Source organism: Lagopus muta, chromosome 1 (genome assembly GCF_023343835.1).
Source record: "Lagopus muta isolate bLagMut1 chromosome 1, bLagMut1 primary, whole genome shotgun sequence".
Lineage (NCBI taxonomy): Eukaryota > Metazoa > Chordata > Aves > Galliformes > Phasianidae > Lagopus > Lagopus muta.
This window is the reverse complement of record NC_064433.1, coordinates 115,332,612-115,354,053: the sequence shown is the minus strand read 5'-3', so window position 1 is coordinate 115,354,053 and position 21,442 is coordinate 115,332,612. Positions and strand designations below refer to the sequence as shown.

Below are 21,442 nucleotides of genomic sequence, written 5' to 3'. Positions count from 1 at the left end.
TATTGCATACAGATGTAAATTTCCATTGCAGTTTCATAGAGCAAACACAATTATGTGTTTTTTTTTCCTGCAGCCTTTTATATCCTGCTTTCAATAAATGAAAGTACTTTTTATACAAAAAGGGTTGCACTTTAATTAAAAAAAACTTCTTGAATTGCAATGAATAAGTTAATTATTTTGGCAAGTGTGTGTTTTCTAAGTGTTATGCAGCTGAGCATTGTATAGTGTCCTGGTAGTAAGTTGCAGAGTAATATTAAAAAATTCTTTTGGCCACTGGGATATTCATACAGAAACATTTAAAGGGCCCTTGGGAATGAGAACAAATGCTGAAGTGAAGAAAGCTGTGTCCTTCTCTAAGTTCAACACACTTTCTTGTATTTACGTAAAGTGAAGCACTCAAAATCTAGCATTATTAACAGATGTGACTCTTTTTTTGCTACTGTTCTGTAATCTCACAACATAGAATAGATTAATCTGTTTAAACTGGCAAGTATTTTTTAATGTAAATGTGTGCTTTGCCCTAAGGACAGTTATACCAAAGTGAACATTTTTTCTGTTTATTTGTTTTCTTTCTTTATGTTGTTTTGGAGTTGTTTCTTGCTGTTTGTTTTTATTTTAGTAATTATTTACTCATTTACTGCAGTCTGATGATAGGATAGTGCAGATGCTGGCTTGACTTATCCAGTGGAAAAATCTTCTGGCTCCCAATGTGGCACTGATCTCCAGTCATACGTTGGAACTGGAACAGCCATAACCATGTAGAATACTCTAATTACTTGCTCAGTTCTTTTGTGTGTAAAAATACATACAGTTAATCAAATTGAAGCAGTGATGCTACATGTGCTGAAGATTTTTTTTGAAAGTAATCTTTTTTTTTTTTTTTTTTTTGGAGAAATCAGTAGTTTTATGAATAAAGAAGAAGAAAAACCTTCCAAAAACTGTTCTATGCTATTAAATGTCATGCTGTATTTTAATACTATGCAATTGCAGATACAGATACAAATGTCTATCTGACAGATCTATATCTTTCAATAAGTCCATCCCTATGTTTTGATTCTAGCAGTACTACTTCTGAGCTCTAAACTGTCATCAAAATCTATAGGAGTTGCATGCAGTGTATATATACATATACACTTCGATAAGTAATACTAATATTGTCAGTCCAAGATCACCGTTTTTAATATATTAATTATCTCTTTTTATTTCAAGATTAGAAGTAATGTAGAACAGACTACCAAACAGAAATACGAGTTTTTAATATGTGTTATTGCTGGCAACTCATGGCCTATGTATAGTTAATTATATGCTTATAACTTTCAATCTTTGAACTTTTTAAAGTCAAAAATTATCCTTTGATTCAAAGTCTGGTTGAAATAAATTACGTTTCTTTGGGTCTCAGATCCTCTGAAGCACTCACTAGGAATCTTTTCCTTTCTGCATAGCCCCAGTCAAACAGTTGTGCTACTACAGCTTAAGAAATATCCGGTAGCTAAGTCACAGCAGTGCAAGGTGCTTGCACTCTCCTACACACATGACAATTTCATCAACTGTAATCCTCTTGTATTACAAACTAATCTGTTGGATTCTCTTGTGGAAAGACATGGAGTCTTTACATGTATAATTATTTCAATATAGCTGATATTCCAAAACGTGATTATGCAGTTAAATTCTTTTGTAGGAGAAAAAGTTTAAATGTGCAGCTGCTACCCAAGTGCTACTGAAATTTCAATGTGGAGAAAAACTTGATATCTCCTTCATAATCTCTGAAGTGAAGCTACTGGAGTACAGAATGAATTTTTTGGAAGCAGTTTCAAGAGTAAGAAGTGCTTCTGGGAAAAATTAAATAATTTGCCATCTGCTATACAACAATACACCAGTACAGTTCAGGGAATCTCTTTTCTTGGAAATCTTTCCAAAAGCCATCCTAGCTTGATTTGTTAAATTTTGAGAAATTAACATAGGCACTTGCTGTGGTAATTTTTCTTCAGTTTGAGTTAGTATTACATTTATTTGCAATTCCAGCAGGATGTCTACGATCGATAAGTATCGGGATTCAGATTTCTAAATTATGTAGTTAACAGTAGAAATTGTAGGCCAGTGGAACTAGGGAGAAGTTCTATCAAAGTAAATCATAACGTGTTTTGGGGGACCAGGCAGGGAAGAGGCTTGCATTCTTAAAGTCTAAAAAAGTACCACAGGTACTCTAGTGCTGTCACAGAAGAAACAAAGGCTGCAGAATACACCTCAAGTAAAGGTGTATAGTAAATAAAATGAACAAGCAAATTCATTTTAGATGGACACTGATCATTAATGTGCTAACGATCAGATCAATAGAAATTGTACTAATAAACTAATCATTGTGTTTTGTGTTTATTGATTGTAATATGCTGCCAACTTTGTACTGTAAATGTACAGAAGGTCTCTGTATTAAAAATGAATTATTGGAAGAAGGGAGCACAAAGAAACACAGAAAAAAATAGGTACCTGATTGCTGGATCTGACTAGGAGTTAATTTTGTTCTTAGCAGATTGTAAGGTTTTGGATTTGTGACTAGAACAGTGTTGCTAACACTATCAGTGTTTTGGTTTTTGCTGAACAGTGCTTGCACAGCATCAAGGCTTTCTCTGACTCTGCTCTCCCAGGAAAGAAGATTGGTGGGAAGGGATGGATAAGAGATTGTGTGCAGACACAGCCTGCTCAGTCAACCCAAATTGGCTGAAGAAATATTCTACAACAAATCCATCATGCTAAGCAATAAAAAGCAACAGTTTGGCTTGTGTGGTAGCTGTTGCTTGGAGACTGGCTGAGTATTAGTTTCCTTGTAGCAGTTGCAAGTGAATGCTTTTGCATTAGTAGTATTGGGTTTTATTTTACTTCTCTCTCTGTTTGTTTGTTTGTTTTGTTAAACCATCTTTACCTTGTTTCAAGATTTTTTTGTACTTTCTCTTCCTATTCTTATCTTCTATGCCATTGTAGATGGGGCTTAGTGAGTGACTTGGTGCTTGGGTGGTTGGCTGCTGACAGGGGGCAACCCAGCACAACCTGACATGTCAGTAAAAGTGAGGCTACTCTTAAATGTATATTTACAAAGTCTCCTATTTTACATATCATGGTGAACTACAAAAACACTTGAAAGAAGTGAGGGAGACTGAATGGACATCAGGGAAGAGTGCTCTTAAGAACTAGTTCAACATACAGTCATTCTTTTTTGGTTGCTCTGACTTGCATAATACAGCTTTTGTATACTTTTTTGTTTTGTTTTTATTTTCAATTTAATGGTGATAGAGGATTTATATTAATTCAGACAAAAGTTATCATTTAATTTGGCCTATTGTAGGTTAAAAATAATAATAAAAAAAAAGAATGACATAAAAACTTTCAACAGGGTATCCTGAGTCTGTGTAATCCAGTATCTGGGTATATGTACTTCGTTTAATCTTAAAGTAGCATTCTGAAGCCAAAACCTAGAGAATTGTGAATTAACTTAAGGCAAACCTTGAGTTTATTTCTCCATTATTTTTCTTTCTGTGGACTTATGAGTTTGCTGTGGTTTATGAGATAACAAGTCTTCCACGTTTAGTGCTTCTCTCAGTTGAGACTGAGAAGACTGTAACTTATAGGACCTTGCTTATTTAATGGACAATATGGTTCAAAATAATTTTTACATTGACTTCAAATGTCCTTCAGCAACCCCCTTTTCCCTTGTTGACGTCACTTCATACCAGCCCTCACATAGTTCTAGACAGAGATCAAAATATTTAAGTTTTTAGCTTACAAAGTAATTTCTGAGAGTTTTATATGGAATGTAAAATGGGATTTCAAATGGAAAGTGCTGTCTCAGACATAAGTGCCAGATAGTAATGTGCAAATCTGTAATAGCAGTCTTAGTGAAAAAAGGAAATCATGTATAATATATATTTTATGTGGTCATTTGAAAACTTTACTACTAATGATAAATACATATTTTTTTCATGCTTCCAATTTTACACTGGTACTTTCTTGAAAGTACAAAATTTAAGTGGTCTAAGAATAGAAGTGACCACACTTTTCTTTCTCATCTCCCCATGCACACTGCATTTTTAACTCTGTTACTTCATTTATGTTGGGATTTATTTTTATAGCAAATGAAAGGATACATAAGCCAAAAATAGTAAATCTTTGCTTTTTTCATAAAAAGAACATACAGCGGAATAAAATGTGTTATGTTGCATATAGCAAATAGGCTCAAGTATTTTAGTAAGTATAGACAGCGTAATATTAAGGATAATTATCAGTGCCCATCTGGAATTTTTTTTTTCTTTTTAATGCTGGCTCATATAAGCAAAAAGAAACAACCAGGTTGAAATGAGATAATTCAGAGCAGAGTACAAGTTTAGATTTTGTAATTTTTGATGGTAAAACATCATTGTGAAAACTGTCGTGGTAGAATAATTTTGAAAAGAAAGTCTTGTGCGTCTCGTGATAATCTTCCGTAAAGATTGTCTATGAACAGCCAATTAATGGAAGTTTATTTTCCTAGGAGATTATGACCCCGAAATCCCCTCCCTACCCAACAGTCTTAGCTACATTGCTGCATTATCCTTTGTTCACTTTCTCTATCATATTTTATATCTTTAGCTATTACCAACTTATTTATCCTTTCACTATAGACTTCCTCAATAAATTCCCAGTTCTAAGAATAAGACCTGATGCCTTCTGTCTTACATACTCATCTTTCACAATTCATGAGATCTATTATTTCCTGTCACTTTTTTTTTTTTTTTACAAATAGTTGATGTGTTCAGGAATCCTGTAATGGCTGGCAACTGACAAATAGTAAACTTTGACTTTGCACAAGTCTCTGTGATAGGTTAGGAATAGAAGAAAAAGATAAAGAGGAGAAAAACAAATAAATATGAAAATTTTTATTTTGTATTAAATGCAAGAGATTTTGAAGAATTTACTGTTACTGTATTGATATTATAGATGCTTTAGGGTAACTGTTTTCAACTAATGTCAGACTTAAACTGTTTATATTTCGGGAATTCAGATTTCCATCAATGTATTGGTAACCTAAGGATCTACGTGGGCTCTGAAACCTATAAATTGAATAAAAAAATTTGAATGAAGCCAAGTTTTGGCATTGGACACAGAAGTCAGTATAGTTCTATTTCCTCCTTTTTAAGAACTTCCTCTTGAAAATTTTGCATGTGATCCTGAAAAAAAATGAAAGGGAAATCTCTTTCTGTAATGTTAAATTATTTTGTGAGGTAGGTCCTGTCAAAAATTACAGCCTGCAACGAGCTTGTTTATCTAGCAGAACAAACTCATTTTTAGGACAGTGATGTAGTGTGGTTTACTTCATACCTTGAAATCACTCAAGGAAATAACTGAGTGAATTATATTCAGCCTGGTCCCTGTGTTGCACAATTATGTATAGCATTAAATGGCAGCGTATTAAAATAGAGATCAGGACTAAAAATATTTATTTGAATGCTGTTCTGAAATTTCAAAGCTGTTGAGTTATTCAAGTATTTTCCAATTTATAAGATAAAGTAATAATTATTTAAAAAAAAGGATGTTTGATTGCTTGATGTGACAATTGAAATAAAAACATCTGATATGTCTTGGAGTTAATTTTTGCCACAGTTCTTCTTTTGCCACCTTTTTGTTAGTTATGTACTTGTAGCAGCCATAATTTGAAAAGGAAACCCTAAGTACTTTGGAAAATACCACAAAAGAAAGATAATCCAGTCAAAACTGAAATGGACCACTGTTGGAACAGAAAGCCTAACAGAGATCCCTCAATTTACTTAATATTAACATATCTGGATAAATATTAAGCCTTTGGTTTTGTCTTTTCCTACTTGTGAGACTAATAGCACAAGTGTTTAATATCCAACTGCAAATATATAATATTTTTAAGGTACGAATGTCAACAGAATATTCCAAAGATTTCTCTGAAAGTAAACTGTATTTTGAACATAGTTGTCTTTGGGTCTTTGAAAATTACATTCTTAAATGAGTTGGGAGTCAAGATTTTAATTTGTTTTACCATACATCCAAGCTTTTCTAGACTGAAGAAAATGCTTTATGCGTCCCATGTAGATTATATGTAGGAAGTGCCCATTACAGCACATGCATGCTGTCATCTATTTGAGCGTTCACAGTAATCTCTTTCCTCAGAACATGCCACTCTAATTTTCTTTCCATTCTTTCCTTGTAGTCAATAGGATTGTGAGCCAAGGGCACCAGATTATGAGGGTGTAGAAAGTGTAGAGTTCTGCAGACCCATGGAGGTTTTGCAGGGGAAAGGAAGGACAAGAGAAGAAGAAAAGGTGTAAAAAGTTTGTTTTCTGTGTAAATTGATGTCAGTCACTGTGTTTGTCTGGCCAAACCCTGCATCTGATCACCATAGTTTGTCCTCTCTACTTATTTTTCTCAACTGTTCATGCTTGTGTTGCACAAAATTTAATGTAAATAAATACATAAATAAATAAATGCTCAGTTATCTCAGAAATTACCAGCATTTAACACAAGTGCATTTCTTTGTTCTTCCTAGAAAAGTACATTAAATTAATGGTGTGAAAATGAGGTTAATTTTTCAGCGATCAAAAGACTACAACTATTTACTCAATGGACCTTTTTAAAGGCAGTTCTCTCCCAGAATGAAACAATATATAAGGAGAAGTCTCTGAAGCCTTTGGTAATCTCTTTTCATTTTCTCTTCTCTTTCAGCTGATGGATGCACTGACTGGTCTGTGGATTACAAGAAATATCAAGTTCTAGTGGGAGAACCTGTTCGTATAAAATGTGCGCTCTTTTATGGATACATTAGAGCTAATTACTCCCTAGCCCAAAGTGCTGGACTCAGCTTGATGTGGTACAAAAGCTCTGGGCCAGGAGATTTTGAGGAACCTATAGCTTTTGATGGAACTAGAATGAGCAAAGAAGAAGATTCTATTTGGTTCCGACCAACAGTGGTACAAGACAGCGGACTCTATGCATGTGTTATAAGGTATTATATTTTAATATATTACATTTAAATAATATATATGTATATCAGTCATGGCTCTTAATAGTAAGACTTTTATGCAAAGAAAAATGTTTTTTTGATTTTTTTTTCCTTTTTCTTCTTCTCTTGCTGTTCCTTCCCTGAAGTTTTTTATGTTAATTAGAAATTACAGTTGAATGTTTGGGATATTTGGAGGGGGGGAGGGAGTTGTATGAATTTATTTATTGCAATATCCAACATTCATAAGGTGGGTAAAACTGGATGTATAAGTCTTGTGTTGCTGCTTCTGATTCTAGTTTAATTCCTAAAATGTTTTTTCTGGAGTTAAAAGTTCCATTTTCATATTTGGATTTCTTTTTATATGAGTTTTGTTCTTTGGTTTCTTTTAATTCTTTTTTTTTTTTTTTTTCTCCTGTAAAAAAGTGCTATTTGATGTAAAGTTTGACTTTGCATGAATTCAAATAGAGTATAATTATGGAGAAGTTTCAAAAATTTTTATGGATGTTCATATCCTAATCACAGCTGATTTAACCTGATAATGGAGGCTTGATACCAGATGTCTTCCAAAGGTATTTAAGGTTCAAGGCATCAAGCCTTATCACCATACCTTAGTCTAGATTCTAATTCCTGCTTTCTAAAACAGATGTAGAGCTTCTTTCTCTACCTTTGTACCTTTGCACTGAGGTATTTTTTCCAGCCCTTCAATTCAGAAAGATTATCTAGGCAATTTATTTTCTAGCAGATTTATACAAGTTTTAACTTGATTTGAAATTACACAAAGTAGAATCACAGGTACAGAGAAGAGTTGCTACTAATTGTTGTTTGAGGGTTTGAAATGTTTGGTTGTACTTAAGTGAACAGATGAAGCAGCGTTCCACTCTTTCAGCCTATCTATAAGGCAGTGTTGCTACTCACACACCATAGAAAAAAGAAAGAATAAGGCAGCTGAAGGACTAGACAAGAAATGCATAATGAAACTATGTTACAAGGAAAATGAGAAAGCACCGGAAGAGTCCCGTGATATTTACTGTATACTACTCTTCCTTTTGTGGGGGTTCAGGAAGGCAATGCTGTCTGAATTGTGCATGGTGAAAGATTTTTTCACTGGATGTGGTTTTTAACATTTGTTTCTGAGCTCTTTGCATAATTTTTGAGAGGCTTGGTATTGCATCATTTTTTCAATAATGTTTTCAGTATGTTTCTTCTTCTGATCAGGATGGCTTTTTCTTTAAGAAAATATTACACATTACGCTACTTAGGGGGAATATTTATGCTTAGGTTAATGTTTTGAAGTGCATAACAGTAGCCATGAAGATGGCAACACTTTTGTCAGTTATAAAGAGCTCTCACTCTTTAGACAAAGAAAACTTCAAACATCTGATATTGAACTTTGTAAAAGTATTAGATAAATGCTTCATTTTGATAATCAGTCATTCTTTAAAATTTGTTCATCATTTCAACCTGTGTTAATGTTTTATCTAAGCATATTTTTTTAAACTAATAAGAACTTTTTCTAATCTACTTTAAGCTGCATCCTGCTTTTGTAGCATGTGCTTAATTTCCAACTGTCAGTGCTCTTATGTGTTGAGAGAGGAGAGATTATAAAAATAATAATGATTAGTTTGTGATCCTGAATACTCTTATGATAAGATAAAAAGTCTTATCAGTTTGAGGAGATCCACTGGAATAAGCAGGTATCAATTGGAGAGTACACAGAAGTCTCTGCCTGTTATTTTATATTAATGTTTCAGATATAAATTTGTTTCATAGAACCTTTCAGTTGTATGATCAGTGTGGTTACTGGTAGAAAACAGAATCTTCATCTCAGATTGTTTCATGCTTACTGTGAAAGATTACTTTGAAATAGTTTTGGATGCCCACTTACAATCAAATTTAAAACAGAATAATTTATGTTCCTGAGATAAACATATATTCAGTATTTTTATCAGAAATAAGTAAAATAAATTCCTCAGCAATGTAGTAGTTTCTTTTTCTTCATTTGTTTCTTCAGATTCTTACACTATATACTATCTGAAAAAAAAAAAAAAAGAAGGATTAGAGAGCAAGAACTGTAATTGCTGTCAGGGATTGTGATGAAGATGGCAGAGATGAGATTTAGTTGTTTTTTGTTTGTTTGTTTTTTGCACATTAGAAGGTTTTTTTCTCGTATTTTAATGAAGAGAGCTTTACATACCTTCAAAACAATATTATGAACTATTTCATTTTGAAGACTTAGTTGAGAAGCTCAATTAAAAGTCCAAGTAAAAAAACAATGTTCAGTGTGATTCTTGCAACAATTTGAATAGATCAGGAACAAGAGACTGTCTGTAGTAACAGACAGTAAAAAGCAAACAGGGAAAAGGAGAACTGAGCTTTGAAAAAATGGTTCTTCCTCCAAGGTAACAGGGTCAATAGTCCAGCTAAATTGCCTCTACACCAATCCACACATAATAGGAAATAAATAGGAGGAGATAGAAACTGTGGTGGAATTAGAAAACTATGACCTAATTGTTATCACAGAAACAATAGTACAAGTTGCAAGCTCTTTTTAAGGGATAGCCAGGACAGGAGGGGCTGAGGAGCTGCCTTCTATCTTAAGAGGTGAATAGAGTGCAAATTGCTGCCTCTGAGAAGCAGTCATGAACCTGAGAAACCCACGGTTGGAGAGCGTGTGGGTTAAAATAATGGTGAGACAAGGAGGAATGGTTTAAAACTAAAAGAGGGGGATTTAGGTTAGATTATAGGCAGAGATTCTTACTCAAAGGGCCACAAGGCCCTGTCACAGCTGCCCAAAGAAGCTGTGGTGCCCCATCCTTGGAGGCACTCGAGACCAAGTTGGATGGGGGCCTGGGCAGCCTGAGCTGGTGAGGGCAAACCTGCCCATGGCAGGGGTTGGGGCTGGGTGGGCTTTACTTTTGCTTCCAACCTAAGCCACACTATAATTCCTGGTTTCCATTTCAGATCTGCTTAAAGGGGTGAAACACTCCAGTACTTGCTTTTTTTTTTTCTTTTATTTTCTTTTTTTTTTTTTCCCCTCAGCAACACCTTTCGCAGCTCTGTGCCTCTGCTACCTGCGCCAACAGTAAGGAGAAGAAATTGCAAAGGAAGTATTAGAAAAAAAAAAGAAGCTAGCTGTATGCAAGTAAATGTACATATTAAAGGCTAGTCGGTGGACCAAACTAGTTTCTACAATGAGTAGATTGCAGTTGAAACATGAGATTTTATTGCCTAGAGGAGTTGATAGTTTTAGAAAAATTAGACTAAAGATAGCAGTAGCTCTTTTTACTTCAGAAGCAAAGAAGCAACTTTAATCCTTATTTACAACTGTTTGCAGTACTCTTATCTTTAATTTATTATCTCCACTTTTCTTCTGATGAAAAGCTGATTCAGAAGCTGAAAATTCAGAACATCAAGACTGAGTTCTTATTACCAAGGAATTGGTGCACACCCATAGCTGGAGAAGTGAGGGCAGAAATAACTTTCAGCTTGCAGCTTGTCAATACAAGGTCTAATGTAACTGGTAGAAAATGTATGAGCTTACATAGTGCTTCAAAGAAAGACAATAATGTTCTTTGTTTCAGGCACCATTGCATTAAACCTTTCAGTGGTTATTACATCACACAGTTGCTTGTTGTGTATAGGGGCTGTAGCAAAACTAGATGAGCCATACAAAGAGAAAAAGTATATATTGAACTTAAGCATGCAGAAATTGTTTATATAAATACACATGTACACCTGGCATAGGAGTCAGTGCATACTAGTTTCTGTCAAACTGTACCTCCTTCAGTGCTGCAAAAAAAGTTGAAATACTGTCATTCTGTTAAACTGATATTATCTTACAATTTTCATCTTTTTCTTCCCTGTCTCGAAACTTTTATAACAGTATGTCCAATAATGTCCCAATATAATAACAGCTGATGTGAGTGGAGCCTGAGAATAAGGCGAGAATCAGATTTATATTAAAGTACTACAGTGATCTCTACTTCAAAAACATGAAATAGGTTTTTTAAATTCATTCAGATAGGGTTTTGCATTGGTATGTCAGTTAGATAATGCTTAGAAATCATCTTTACCACCTCATTGTAGTGTATGTAGGAATTCAGGTATCTTTTTGAGTTGAAGATGCTCTTAGTAACTAGTGAGATTGTTCCTTATAAAATCATGTTTTATAGTAAGGTTTATTTTATAACTAGAAATTCTCCTTCTAAACATAATGTATTGTACCTTATGCACTGTGTCCTTAAATGGTATAATTCTCCTTTGTCCTCTGTCTGTCCTTAATAATGGTGGTTGGAGTTGGTTGGATAATTTTATTTACTTTTCTGTAGTCTAGTCTTTGTAAAAGGCCTTTGTTTTTAGGTGTTTACAAATATAATTGCTGAGATAATTAGAGAACACATATAAATGAACAAGTCCTGTTCAGGTACATGAGAGTGACTATAAACAAAATATCAGTTCTAGAAAAAAATATATAACAGAAGAATTTAAAGTTAACAGCCATGATTTCACCAGTGGTGAAGGGAAAAAATACAGTTAGTTCCTTACATGAAATACTTCATTCAGTAGTAAATCATGTACTTTCAGGCACTTGAGAAAATAGAAGGCAAAGGAAATAACTGAAACAGCTTATGGATACTTTCAAAACTATTTTGTTTCCAAACATTGTTTTTAGATTTCTTTCTCTTGCTTTCAGGCAAGCCAGACGCAAAGATGCTTTAGGCTTGATAAAAGTAATAAAATAGCACTAAATACTTTGTATCAAAAAATGTATCGCTTTCTTGTTCTGTTATGATAAAGTGAGTTTTTACATGTAAACATAACCTAAAAAAAGATGCATATTGTGGTGACTTTTATTTCATAATGAATTTTTTGGCCAATTCTAATGGCGAATGTAGTCTTAAATTGGTAGAGTTACAGATATAGATATATATTTTATATCTTCCAGGCATAATGTTTACAAGCCCATTTGGCAAGTCAAACTATTTGTAACACTGAAAATAATGTTATGCAGAAAATCTCTCTATAGAGAAAAACTAATGCTAATTGCATCTTGGTTGCTTATTTAGTGCTGCCATCTGTCAAATTAGCACTGGCTTCTAATCCTGGCTTTGCTAGCTTCATAGATGGTGTGACTGACCCAACAGGTCTGGAGGTATTTAATTGCAAAGGGTGAAAAGGTGATGATCATCATCAAGATTTGCTCCATGGTTTTAGTTCAACCTTTTAATGCAGGAAAGATTATGATATAACCTTTGAGTACTAAATATAGACTTCACTTAGAAAGCTAATCATTACTGAACGGTGAGGAGGGCTCCTATTTTCATTTATTGCAAGTTTACTGTTCACATGTAAATATGTCCATAAATACGTATGCATTATTGATAAACATGCCAGCATACTGATACGCACACAGTGTGTAAGGAAGAGAATTAAAGGACTGAAGGGATAGTCTGGTTATTTGTAATGAAGATGAGCTTGACAAAAGGGTTTAACTGCTGTCTGGGGCAGACTTCTTGTGTGAATGTAGCCAAGTCATGTGAGCCAGTTTGGCCTTTCTGAGGCTACACTGTGGATTTTATCCACTTGCTTTGGGGCTAAACTTTGTTATCTGTAGGGCATACTTTCAACTTTTTCAATGATATCCTGATAATAAAAACTGGGAATTACATTTGTCAGTCTGCAAGAAATCTTTGTAACATGACCTTTGCATTATTTTGGCAATTATTTTTTCATCCTTGTATGCTAATCTTGACATAAGCTATTTAAAATGCTTTGCAGCATATAAAGATATAAGATTGTTTTTTGTCTAGCTGCTTTATTTGGATTCAGTTTTATATATATACCTGCTGCCAGAGCATTAAAATGCTCCCAAAGGGAAGCATTTAATGGACTTGCATAATGAAATTTAATTAGAGGATTTATATAGAAGTAAATGAATGAAGTTTTTGAAAAGTAGTCTCAAAAGGAAAATTATAACAATTGCGGGGTTTTTCTTCCTTGATATGTTAGGCTACTGTATGACAAGCAGAAAACATTTTTTATATTCAATTTTCATTTATTTACAATAGATAGTGAAAAGAACAAATATTAGACAATTGTGTATGTTTTCTTTGCTTAACAAATCTTTCTGTCTCAAAAATAAGGTGAACTGTTGAGATTCAGCAACAGGGAATAATAAACTACCCAGACAAAGTTATTTCTGTGATGCTGAGTATATGTGGTTAAGTTGGATGGCTTCTAAAGCCAAAGTGTACATATTAAAAGTGTGTCACTTTTAACCAGGGCTAGTAAAGTGACAGACATTCCTTGAATGAGAATAAGAACTAATGCATTTTCAATTGTATTTTTGTAACATGCTTTTATGGGGGAGGGGTCAAGTTTGTGGTTTTGTTTGTTTGTTTATTTGTTTTCTTTGTTTTCCTTTCCTGAAATGTGTGTGTGTCTTATCTGGATTTTATATTTAGTGGACATAATTGTGAGCAGCTCAGCTAAGTGTTTGGGCCCAGGTACACTTTTGCTTCAGTATTCACACTAACTCTCCTATTATTTTTGAGAAGTTTTGGACTTTGTAGCACGTAGACTCACACCAAGGACAGGCACCTTGGGGTTTCTATTATGATTATAATGGGGTTTAAGATTATATATTCAATCCCAAGTAAGCTAGACTTCAACAAATAATATATCTATTCAACAAATAATATATCTATTCAACAAGACAACAGTGTATCTCTTAAATTTGCTGTGTCTTACTTCCTAAAAAAAATTCAGAATCATTGATGGGACCATGCTTTGATAAAGGCATGTGAAGCACTGCAGGGAGACATGTTGCAAGTCATGCTGTTATGAAAAATACAAATTATTTCTGTTCTATACCTAGGCCTTAATCAGGACTTGAGGCAAAAAAACGAGGGATGGTGCAGGAGTGATAAGTGATGCTATAGATAGCATTTTATAGATATTTAGAAAGAAAGATTTTTTTTTTGTCTGTTCAGAAATAAATGTTTTGAACATCAGAAGGGAAAATTCAGGAAACTACAGCTTTTCAGTTGCACATAAAAGCTTCCATTGACCCCCTTTCAAATTCTTAATACATTTGTTATTCTGTGGTCTTGTAAGGCTCTGTTCACCTATTCAGAAAGTAGAATTCAGTTACTGTTATTTTCTTGGTGCAACAGGAATGAACAGTTTCTGGAATTGTTGGAACAAATGTAATGCCTCCAATTTTTTTTTTTTCATGGACACTACAGCAGATACAAAGAGCACAATATCATTGATAGAGCAAATTCTCAGCAACAAAACACTATTTTTCAACATAGTTAACACCATTAGCTGATTTTTGCAGATGAACTGATCAAAATAGTTCTCATTTCATGGTGTGAAAACTGTGCAACGACCTTGGCTTGTCCTGCATGTCACTGTTGCTGTCACCGCTGCTGAAACAATCCACCCACCGCTCATTGTGCTCACATCCACTGTTTGGTCTCCTCAAGCATTCAGCAAGCATTGATGTACATCAATATGTACAGATACTTTTTTTTCTGTATGGAGGAATTCAGTGATACACTTCACCTGCACTTCCACATCAGATCCATTGTGTCAGACTGCCTCTCTGCTGCCATCTGTCACATGCTAATAGCATGTAATGGGATATTGGTGGGAAGGTTCAACCCCTACTGCCACACCACCAACCAACTGTGATGTCATGGGTCAACATAATAAAATAGTGAGTCATTGCTTTCAGAGTAGCCATCACATATTCATTATACTTTCAGTGTTGTTTAAAGCTTGGGAATTGTTAATACAGTACTTTGATGCCAAAGATTTGCTTAAATGCTTTCAAAGGGATAATCATTATTCGTCTTGCATAGTAGCTTTGCTGACATCTTTGCTTTTAACTCCAGTTTGCCTGTATTGTTCTGTTTGTCATTTCTTAGAAAAAGACATGTTTTTATAAACTATATTTACTTAATAATTTATTTCACAGTGAGTATAAATGAAAAATCAAATACAAAACCTTATCTGTTAATGGAAATGTGCTTTCAGTTACCCTTTTCATTCAGTGGTAAGGGAAAGAATAATAAGGTGCTTAGATCCCAAGGCTTTGTAGCCATTCAGCACATGATCAGAGAACATTGTAAGTCCCAGTAAGCACAAGGTCTTCCTACTGGAATGCAAATGAAGGATGCATAGCATGAAGTGTACTGCCGTACGTTGCTGCATAACACTCATAAAAGTTTCAAAATGAAACTTCTAAATAATCATATGTGCTCAAATTACTACAGCAGCACTCAATAGACAATATTCTAGTAATGACTGGCATTAGATTTTTCAGTGCCACTACTCGCAGATGATCTTGAATATCGCATTTTGAGATTATTCATTTAAACTATTGCTGCAACAATAAATAAATTAAAAAATATATATATTTAGGAACAATTATTTTTCCAGTAAACGAAAACTATCACCAAAGTGCAGAAAATACCTTTCCGTAGAGAGCTCTTCACTCTCAAAGTTTCTGACTTTTGATTGAGATTCTTATTTATGGTCTCTGGGAATGGGAATGTTGATAATTCCAACAAGTCCTGAATTTGCAGTTATTATCTTTTGTAATAAACTGCACAACTGTTCAGCACTAGGAAAATATTCTTCCTGTTTACCTAACTTTATTTCCTTTTATGACAAAGTCACACATCTAGTTCACTAAGGGAAGCCAACTGATGCTATCCTTTTGGATTTCAGTAAAGCTTTTAATTCTTTTTCTCACAGTATCCTTCTGGAGAAAATGTCCAGGATATGGCTAGACAAAAACACAATGCAGTGGATGTGCAATTGGCTGATGGATGAGGACCAAAGGGTTATAGTAAATGAGATTATGTCAGGCTGGTGGCCAGTCACTGGTGGGGTTTCCCAGGGCTATATTTTAGGGCCAGTTCTCTTTAATGTCTTCATAAACAGGTAGATGTAAGTCTAGAAGGTATTTTGAGCAAGTTTGCAGATGATACAAAATTGGGGAGAACTACTGACTCCATCAAGGGTGAAGAGGCCTTGCAGAGACATCTAGACAAATTAGAGAGCTGGGCAACTGCTGCCTGAAGTTTAAGAAGTGCCAGTTTCTGCAGCTGACAAGGGGCTACCCTGGCTATATGTATGGACTGGGGAATGAGACTCTGGAGAGCAGCCCTGCTGAATGGGTTATGGGAGTCTTGATTGACAGCAAGTTGAACATGAATCAACAGTCCAAGCAGCCAGGAAGGCCAACCATATCCTGGATCAAACACAGCATTGCTAGATAGTCAAGGGAAGTGATTGTCCTTCTTTACACTGGTGTTGCCTCACCTTGTATAATGTGTGCAGGTTAGGACACCACAGTATAAAAAGGACATAAAACAATCGGAGTGTCCAAAAGAGGGCTACAAAGATGGGGAAGGCTGTGAAGGCAAGGTGTGTGAAAAGCAAGTGAAGTACCCTGGTTTGTTCAGCATAGAGCAGGGAAGAGTGAGGGGCAGCACTGAGCTCTGCTCTGCGTGACAGCAACAGCGTCCGAGGGAACGGCATAGAGCTGTGTCAGGGGAGGGCAGCTGGGTGTTAGGGAAAGGGTCTGCACCAGAAGGTGGTGGGCATGGAACGGGATGCACAGGGCTGTGGGCACGGCCCCAAGTACCGGAGTTCAAGGAGCGTCTGGACAGCGCTCTCAGACATTGGGTTTAATTTAGGGCAGTGCTATGTAGAGCCAGGAGTTTGACTTGATGATCCTTACGAGTCCCTTTCAACTCAGGATATTTTATGATTCTGTGATTCTCTTCTACACTTAAGTGTTTTCATTTGAAGTATAATTTGAGTGTTTTTGGAAATGTATTTGTTAAAGTCTTAACTTGATTGTAGTGAAGGGTACTGCGTAATACATTCAAACGACTGAACTCAGTTCTTGAATTTAAGTAAGTTCCGTGTGGAGTAAGATAAAACTTTCAGCTGGTTATTTCATCTGCATATCTTTTTAAAGGACAGTTCAACTTAGTTAATTAAGATACATTTGAGAACAGTTAATCTGAAAACAGAATTTTTCTGTTACCTCTTCAGTAAAACAAACAGTTCTTCATTGCTTGTCTAAAGTTTTGAGCAGAAGGATAGAAAAAAAAAAAAAGAAAAAAGAAAAATAATTTCCCTGGGCGATTGCAGTCAAATATTGTGGTTTGAAAGGTGAAAGGTTAATTAAAACCTTTGGTAGGGCACTAATAAAACAATATTCAAGCTTATAAGCAAATTAAATCCTTTGCATTCAATTCAGGATATGAGTAAGTGGAATCAGGACCTGCATGGTGAGTGGTAAGATAGGAAGTAAAACGAGATCGGAGCATATTCCTGGAGTTGTACATTGATTGTACCAATCGTATCTCCACTGTACCATTTAAGAAGAGGAGCATGCTTATTGGAGGAAACATTGGAAAGGAAGAAATGTGCTCATGGTATATAAGGATAACATTGTAATACAAGCACGCAAGGTGACAGGATTAAGGAAACTTTAATAATTCTGTTTTTTTCTTTGCATTATATTTTTTTTCCCCTGTACCTTAAATCTACAAATTTGATGCTTGTTAGAATTATATGGTTTTAATTTTAATGGGGCATATATATACTGTTACAATTAATATGTCATCTGTGATTCTACTGTCCTCTGAATTTTATATTTCCATATTTTACCCCAGGCTGTATGGCATGCAAGGTAGAAAAGTCATTAACAAATTGTACAGGTTCAGGTTTACATGAAATAATATTGAATCATCATCCTTTTAAAATCATTTCTGAAACAGTAACGAAGTGTAATAGTTATATGTTCAGCTTCCTGATTTCTGGGTTGTATTGCTTTCTTAAGCCACCTTGTAAGACTCAGTGGAGGCAGTGCCCTCAGGCAGGCAGTTGGAGATGATGGTGACACTGAGGATGCATCACATTTCCCCTTGGCAGAATGCTGGCTGCTTCACCCTCTGCAGTAATATTTCCTTTATAATACCCTTGCATTCTGTCCCTTTTTGGCTCACAACAATGTTAGTTTGATTCATTTGCCACTTTAAAGTGGAAAAAATGCCTCAGATAAGAATAAGATGTACAAGATTATGTCAGTAAATAGTCCACTTGTGCTCATTGCAGTTGCTGATTTTTATGTTTGACTCTCAGGTGCTGAAGCCAAAATAGAGTGTGTGTTTGTTTCTGGGCCCAAGAAATTTCTCATCTCAAGTCTGCTCATTATTCAAGGAGTGTTACACCAGAACAGTTGTCTAGCCTGAAACACTGTCCTTTGCTTTTGAAAACTTATTCAGTTTTTTCACCATTAACAATTTTCCTTAACAAAGCAAATTTTTGTTTATTTTTGAGAGAATGTCTTTTTAACTTTAGGGGTTCATTCTAAACCTGCACAGATCCCAGTAGCAGGCTTTTTGGTCACAGGGAGTCTTCAGCAGGAAGTGAATGAAAAATACGGACTCTTACCCTCTCATATTGTTCACCAGAGAGAAAATACCTAGTTGTTAATTAGAGCAATAAGCCATCAGTGTATGTAATAATGTACAGTTTGTCTAGAGTGGTAGTTCTAATATGAGAAAATTCCTCCCACACATCTTTAAATCTTATGGTTGTTCACTGCATGAGGGAAGCTGGCAAAGGCCAAATGAAACAAAATCAGCTAAAATAGAGGAGTTCTGAATTTTTGTTTGTTTGATTTTTTCCTCCTTCTTCTAAGATGCTTATATTCAGAATAATAATGCCAATCAGATTAATTGTGAGAGCGATATACTTTCATTGCCAAATGAAAGATACGACTGCGTGTACAAAATAATAATTTAATAATCCAGATATTTCTGGGGCATTCTTCAGACTCTCAAAATCATTGTGATTGCATATACATATCTTTGCCTTAAGGTCAGCTTTTTTTTAGATGCTGGTCCTACCATTGCAGCACTGCTTGATAAGTCAAGATGTTCTGGACAAGGGGGTCCCTGCTGTGTCTCCTACTTGACATAATGTGATATAGGTAAGACAAGTGTCATATGTGGGGTATTATAGTAGCTGTCCAGCATGTGCATCTTTCTTCTAAGACAGTGGAATGGGAAGTGAACAAAGTGGATAATGCTCTGTAGAAGACCAAAGGCTTAGCTTTCTTGCATAAAGCAGAACAGCAATTATGGCATGAAAACCCTAGCTGAGGAAACTAAGGAAATGCTATCACTTCCTCCTAGTCTCATTCAAACTGTAATATAAAACAGCCTACTTGCTTTTTAGTCCCTTGCCACCAGTGACGTTGCAATATTGTGTTTAAATGTAGGTGGTTTACTCATCCTGCACTACACTGTCTGGATTTTTTATATTTTCCTATTCTCATTTGAAGTCCTGAAGGATTTATTTTTTTAAGTCATTCAGTCTTCATTAATTAGCAAGTTACCACTTCATTTAAGAAACATTCAGGAGACTTGACATGCCGCATGTGACAAAGAGGTCTTTCCATATTTACAGTATTTGTGATTCTGGTTAGATCATAAACTTTGTATGAATTACTGCATTTAGATAAGTGGTGGATAGAAAAAAGTAATCTTCACTTTTTTTGTCAAAATGAGCCAAAATTGCAAAGATTAAAAAATATATATATATCAATTAATGTTAACCATCTTTACTGAGAATTCTTATGCTTCCCTCTGTATCTTTGTGGTAGATTTTATAGGCTGAAATATACGCATTTTCTAATTGGGGACCACTGAAGTGGTGCCTCCCCCTTTTGATCTGTTGTGACTCTGAAAACAGCAGTATGCACAAGTCTGGTTTTGTGAAATGTGACAGGATAGCTTATTGCTAGTAATAAATATCTTCAGCTGGACAATTGAGGAATCTCTTCCACCAGTAATTTACAAAAGGAGGCAGAGGAGGATACACATGTTAAGAACATGTGCATTCTAGAGCAAATTCATACAATATATAGAAGATTATTTAAGCAGTGAGTTAAGTGACTTAAACAATTCAGAGATCACTGCTTTGTATAACTGTAATGCTTTTGAATATGCTTTAGGAAGTTTTAGAATTAAAAAATTTTATATTTTTAGAATTATTTTTTTAATATATTTTTAGAATTAAAAAAAATACTACAATTCATTCTTAATCATGCCTTCAGGATCATTTTATTTTCAATAATGAATATAAAACAAAAATATCTAGTAATATAATGTTACAAATGAAGTCTGATCATTTATATGATGCTGTCTGGAGTGAAGAATAGTAGTTCAAAGTAGTGTAATATAAAAACTATTTTATCTTTCTGTAATCCTAATTTTTTCTGCAATCCTCTGTAGTACAGACACTGCTATCGCCGCCATTATTATACACTTGAAAAACTGGCAGATAAGGATTCTTTCAACTAAGCTGAAATTTCAGTTTTCCGGAAGTTTATATGTGTAGTCAAGACTGTAAATACATAGATATTTGATAATTATAAATGATATCAATATATCTCAGTAATTATAGTTTTTGAAGGTGGGATGGGGGAAGAGTAGTCTTGAAGTATTTATCTAATCTTTGACAGAGGTAATTAATAAGCAGCTTTCATCCAGGAAAGCATGATGACTGAGGCTTCGAAGCCTTCTAGACAGACAGCTGTCAGATGTAGCCCTACTGTGTATCTGCAAGCTATCACTTAAACATTTCCCTGTCAGTCACAGATTTCCATTTTCTAGAGAAAATAGTTATTCCTGGAAGATTTATACAAGTGAGACATTGGGCAAATTATGAATTAGATAGTGGTATATAGTGATTTTAAGCCTCATGATGCAGAGTCAATTCAACAATGTGAATATTTAATCCCATCATAAATTAATTAACGCTTCCAGAACTGAGCATGAGTCACACAGGATAAAGAATTCTTCCTAGGAGCGCAGCAATTGTAAAGGTCTTTGGAATCTCTGTAAATAATGCTCAAACATGAGCTTCTGCTTTGTTTCTGCTGTTACACTAAATATGTGAGAGAAGAAGTGAGAATGTTGTCCAGTAGAATGCTGAACAATTTCTGCAGTAGAAAACAAACTACTTATAGGATAGGAGCAAGTTGCACATTTATCACTGCTGTCTTTGAAGTCTCCCCTACTGTTTGGGTGAATTGTTATTTATTTATTCTTTTGAATAAATAAAAATTAAAGAAAAAAACACACAAAATTCTGGATAATAGAACAATAGGTTTGGTTCCTCGCAAAATATGCCATATTACCCAGAGAGGTTGTGGATGCCGTGTTCCTGGAGATGTTCAAGGCCAGATTGAATGGGGGCCTGGGCAGCCTGGTCTAGTATTAAATGTGGAAGGGGAGCTGGAGCTTCATGTTTCTTGAGGTCCCTTCTAACCCTTCTAATGATTGTGAAACAAATCCTACCAGGAAAGTTAAAAAGGAATTTTGATAGACATTAAGAAAGTTAACAGCA

At 34.9% G+C, this 21,442-nt stretch overlaps 1 protein-coding gene across 5 annotated transcripts in view; it reads left to right on the top strand.

Moving 5' to 3' along the window:
* IL1RAPL1 (interleukin 1 receptor accessory protein like 1) overlaps positions 1-21,442 on the top strand; it is a 694,430-nt gene that overhangs the window by 345,004 nt on the left and 327,984 nt on the right. For all 5 annotated transcript variants that reach the window (XM_048929664.1, XM_048929665.1, XM_048929655.1 and 2 more), the window contains one exon: positions 6,718-6,997. In XM_048929664.1, coding sequence (XP_048785621.1) covers positions 6,718-6,997 — 280 coding nt within the window. The remainder of the gene's footprint in view (positions 1-6,717; positions 6,998-21,442) is intronic.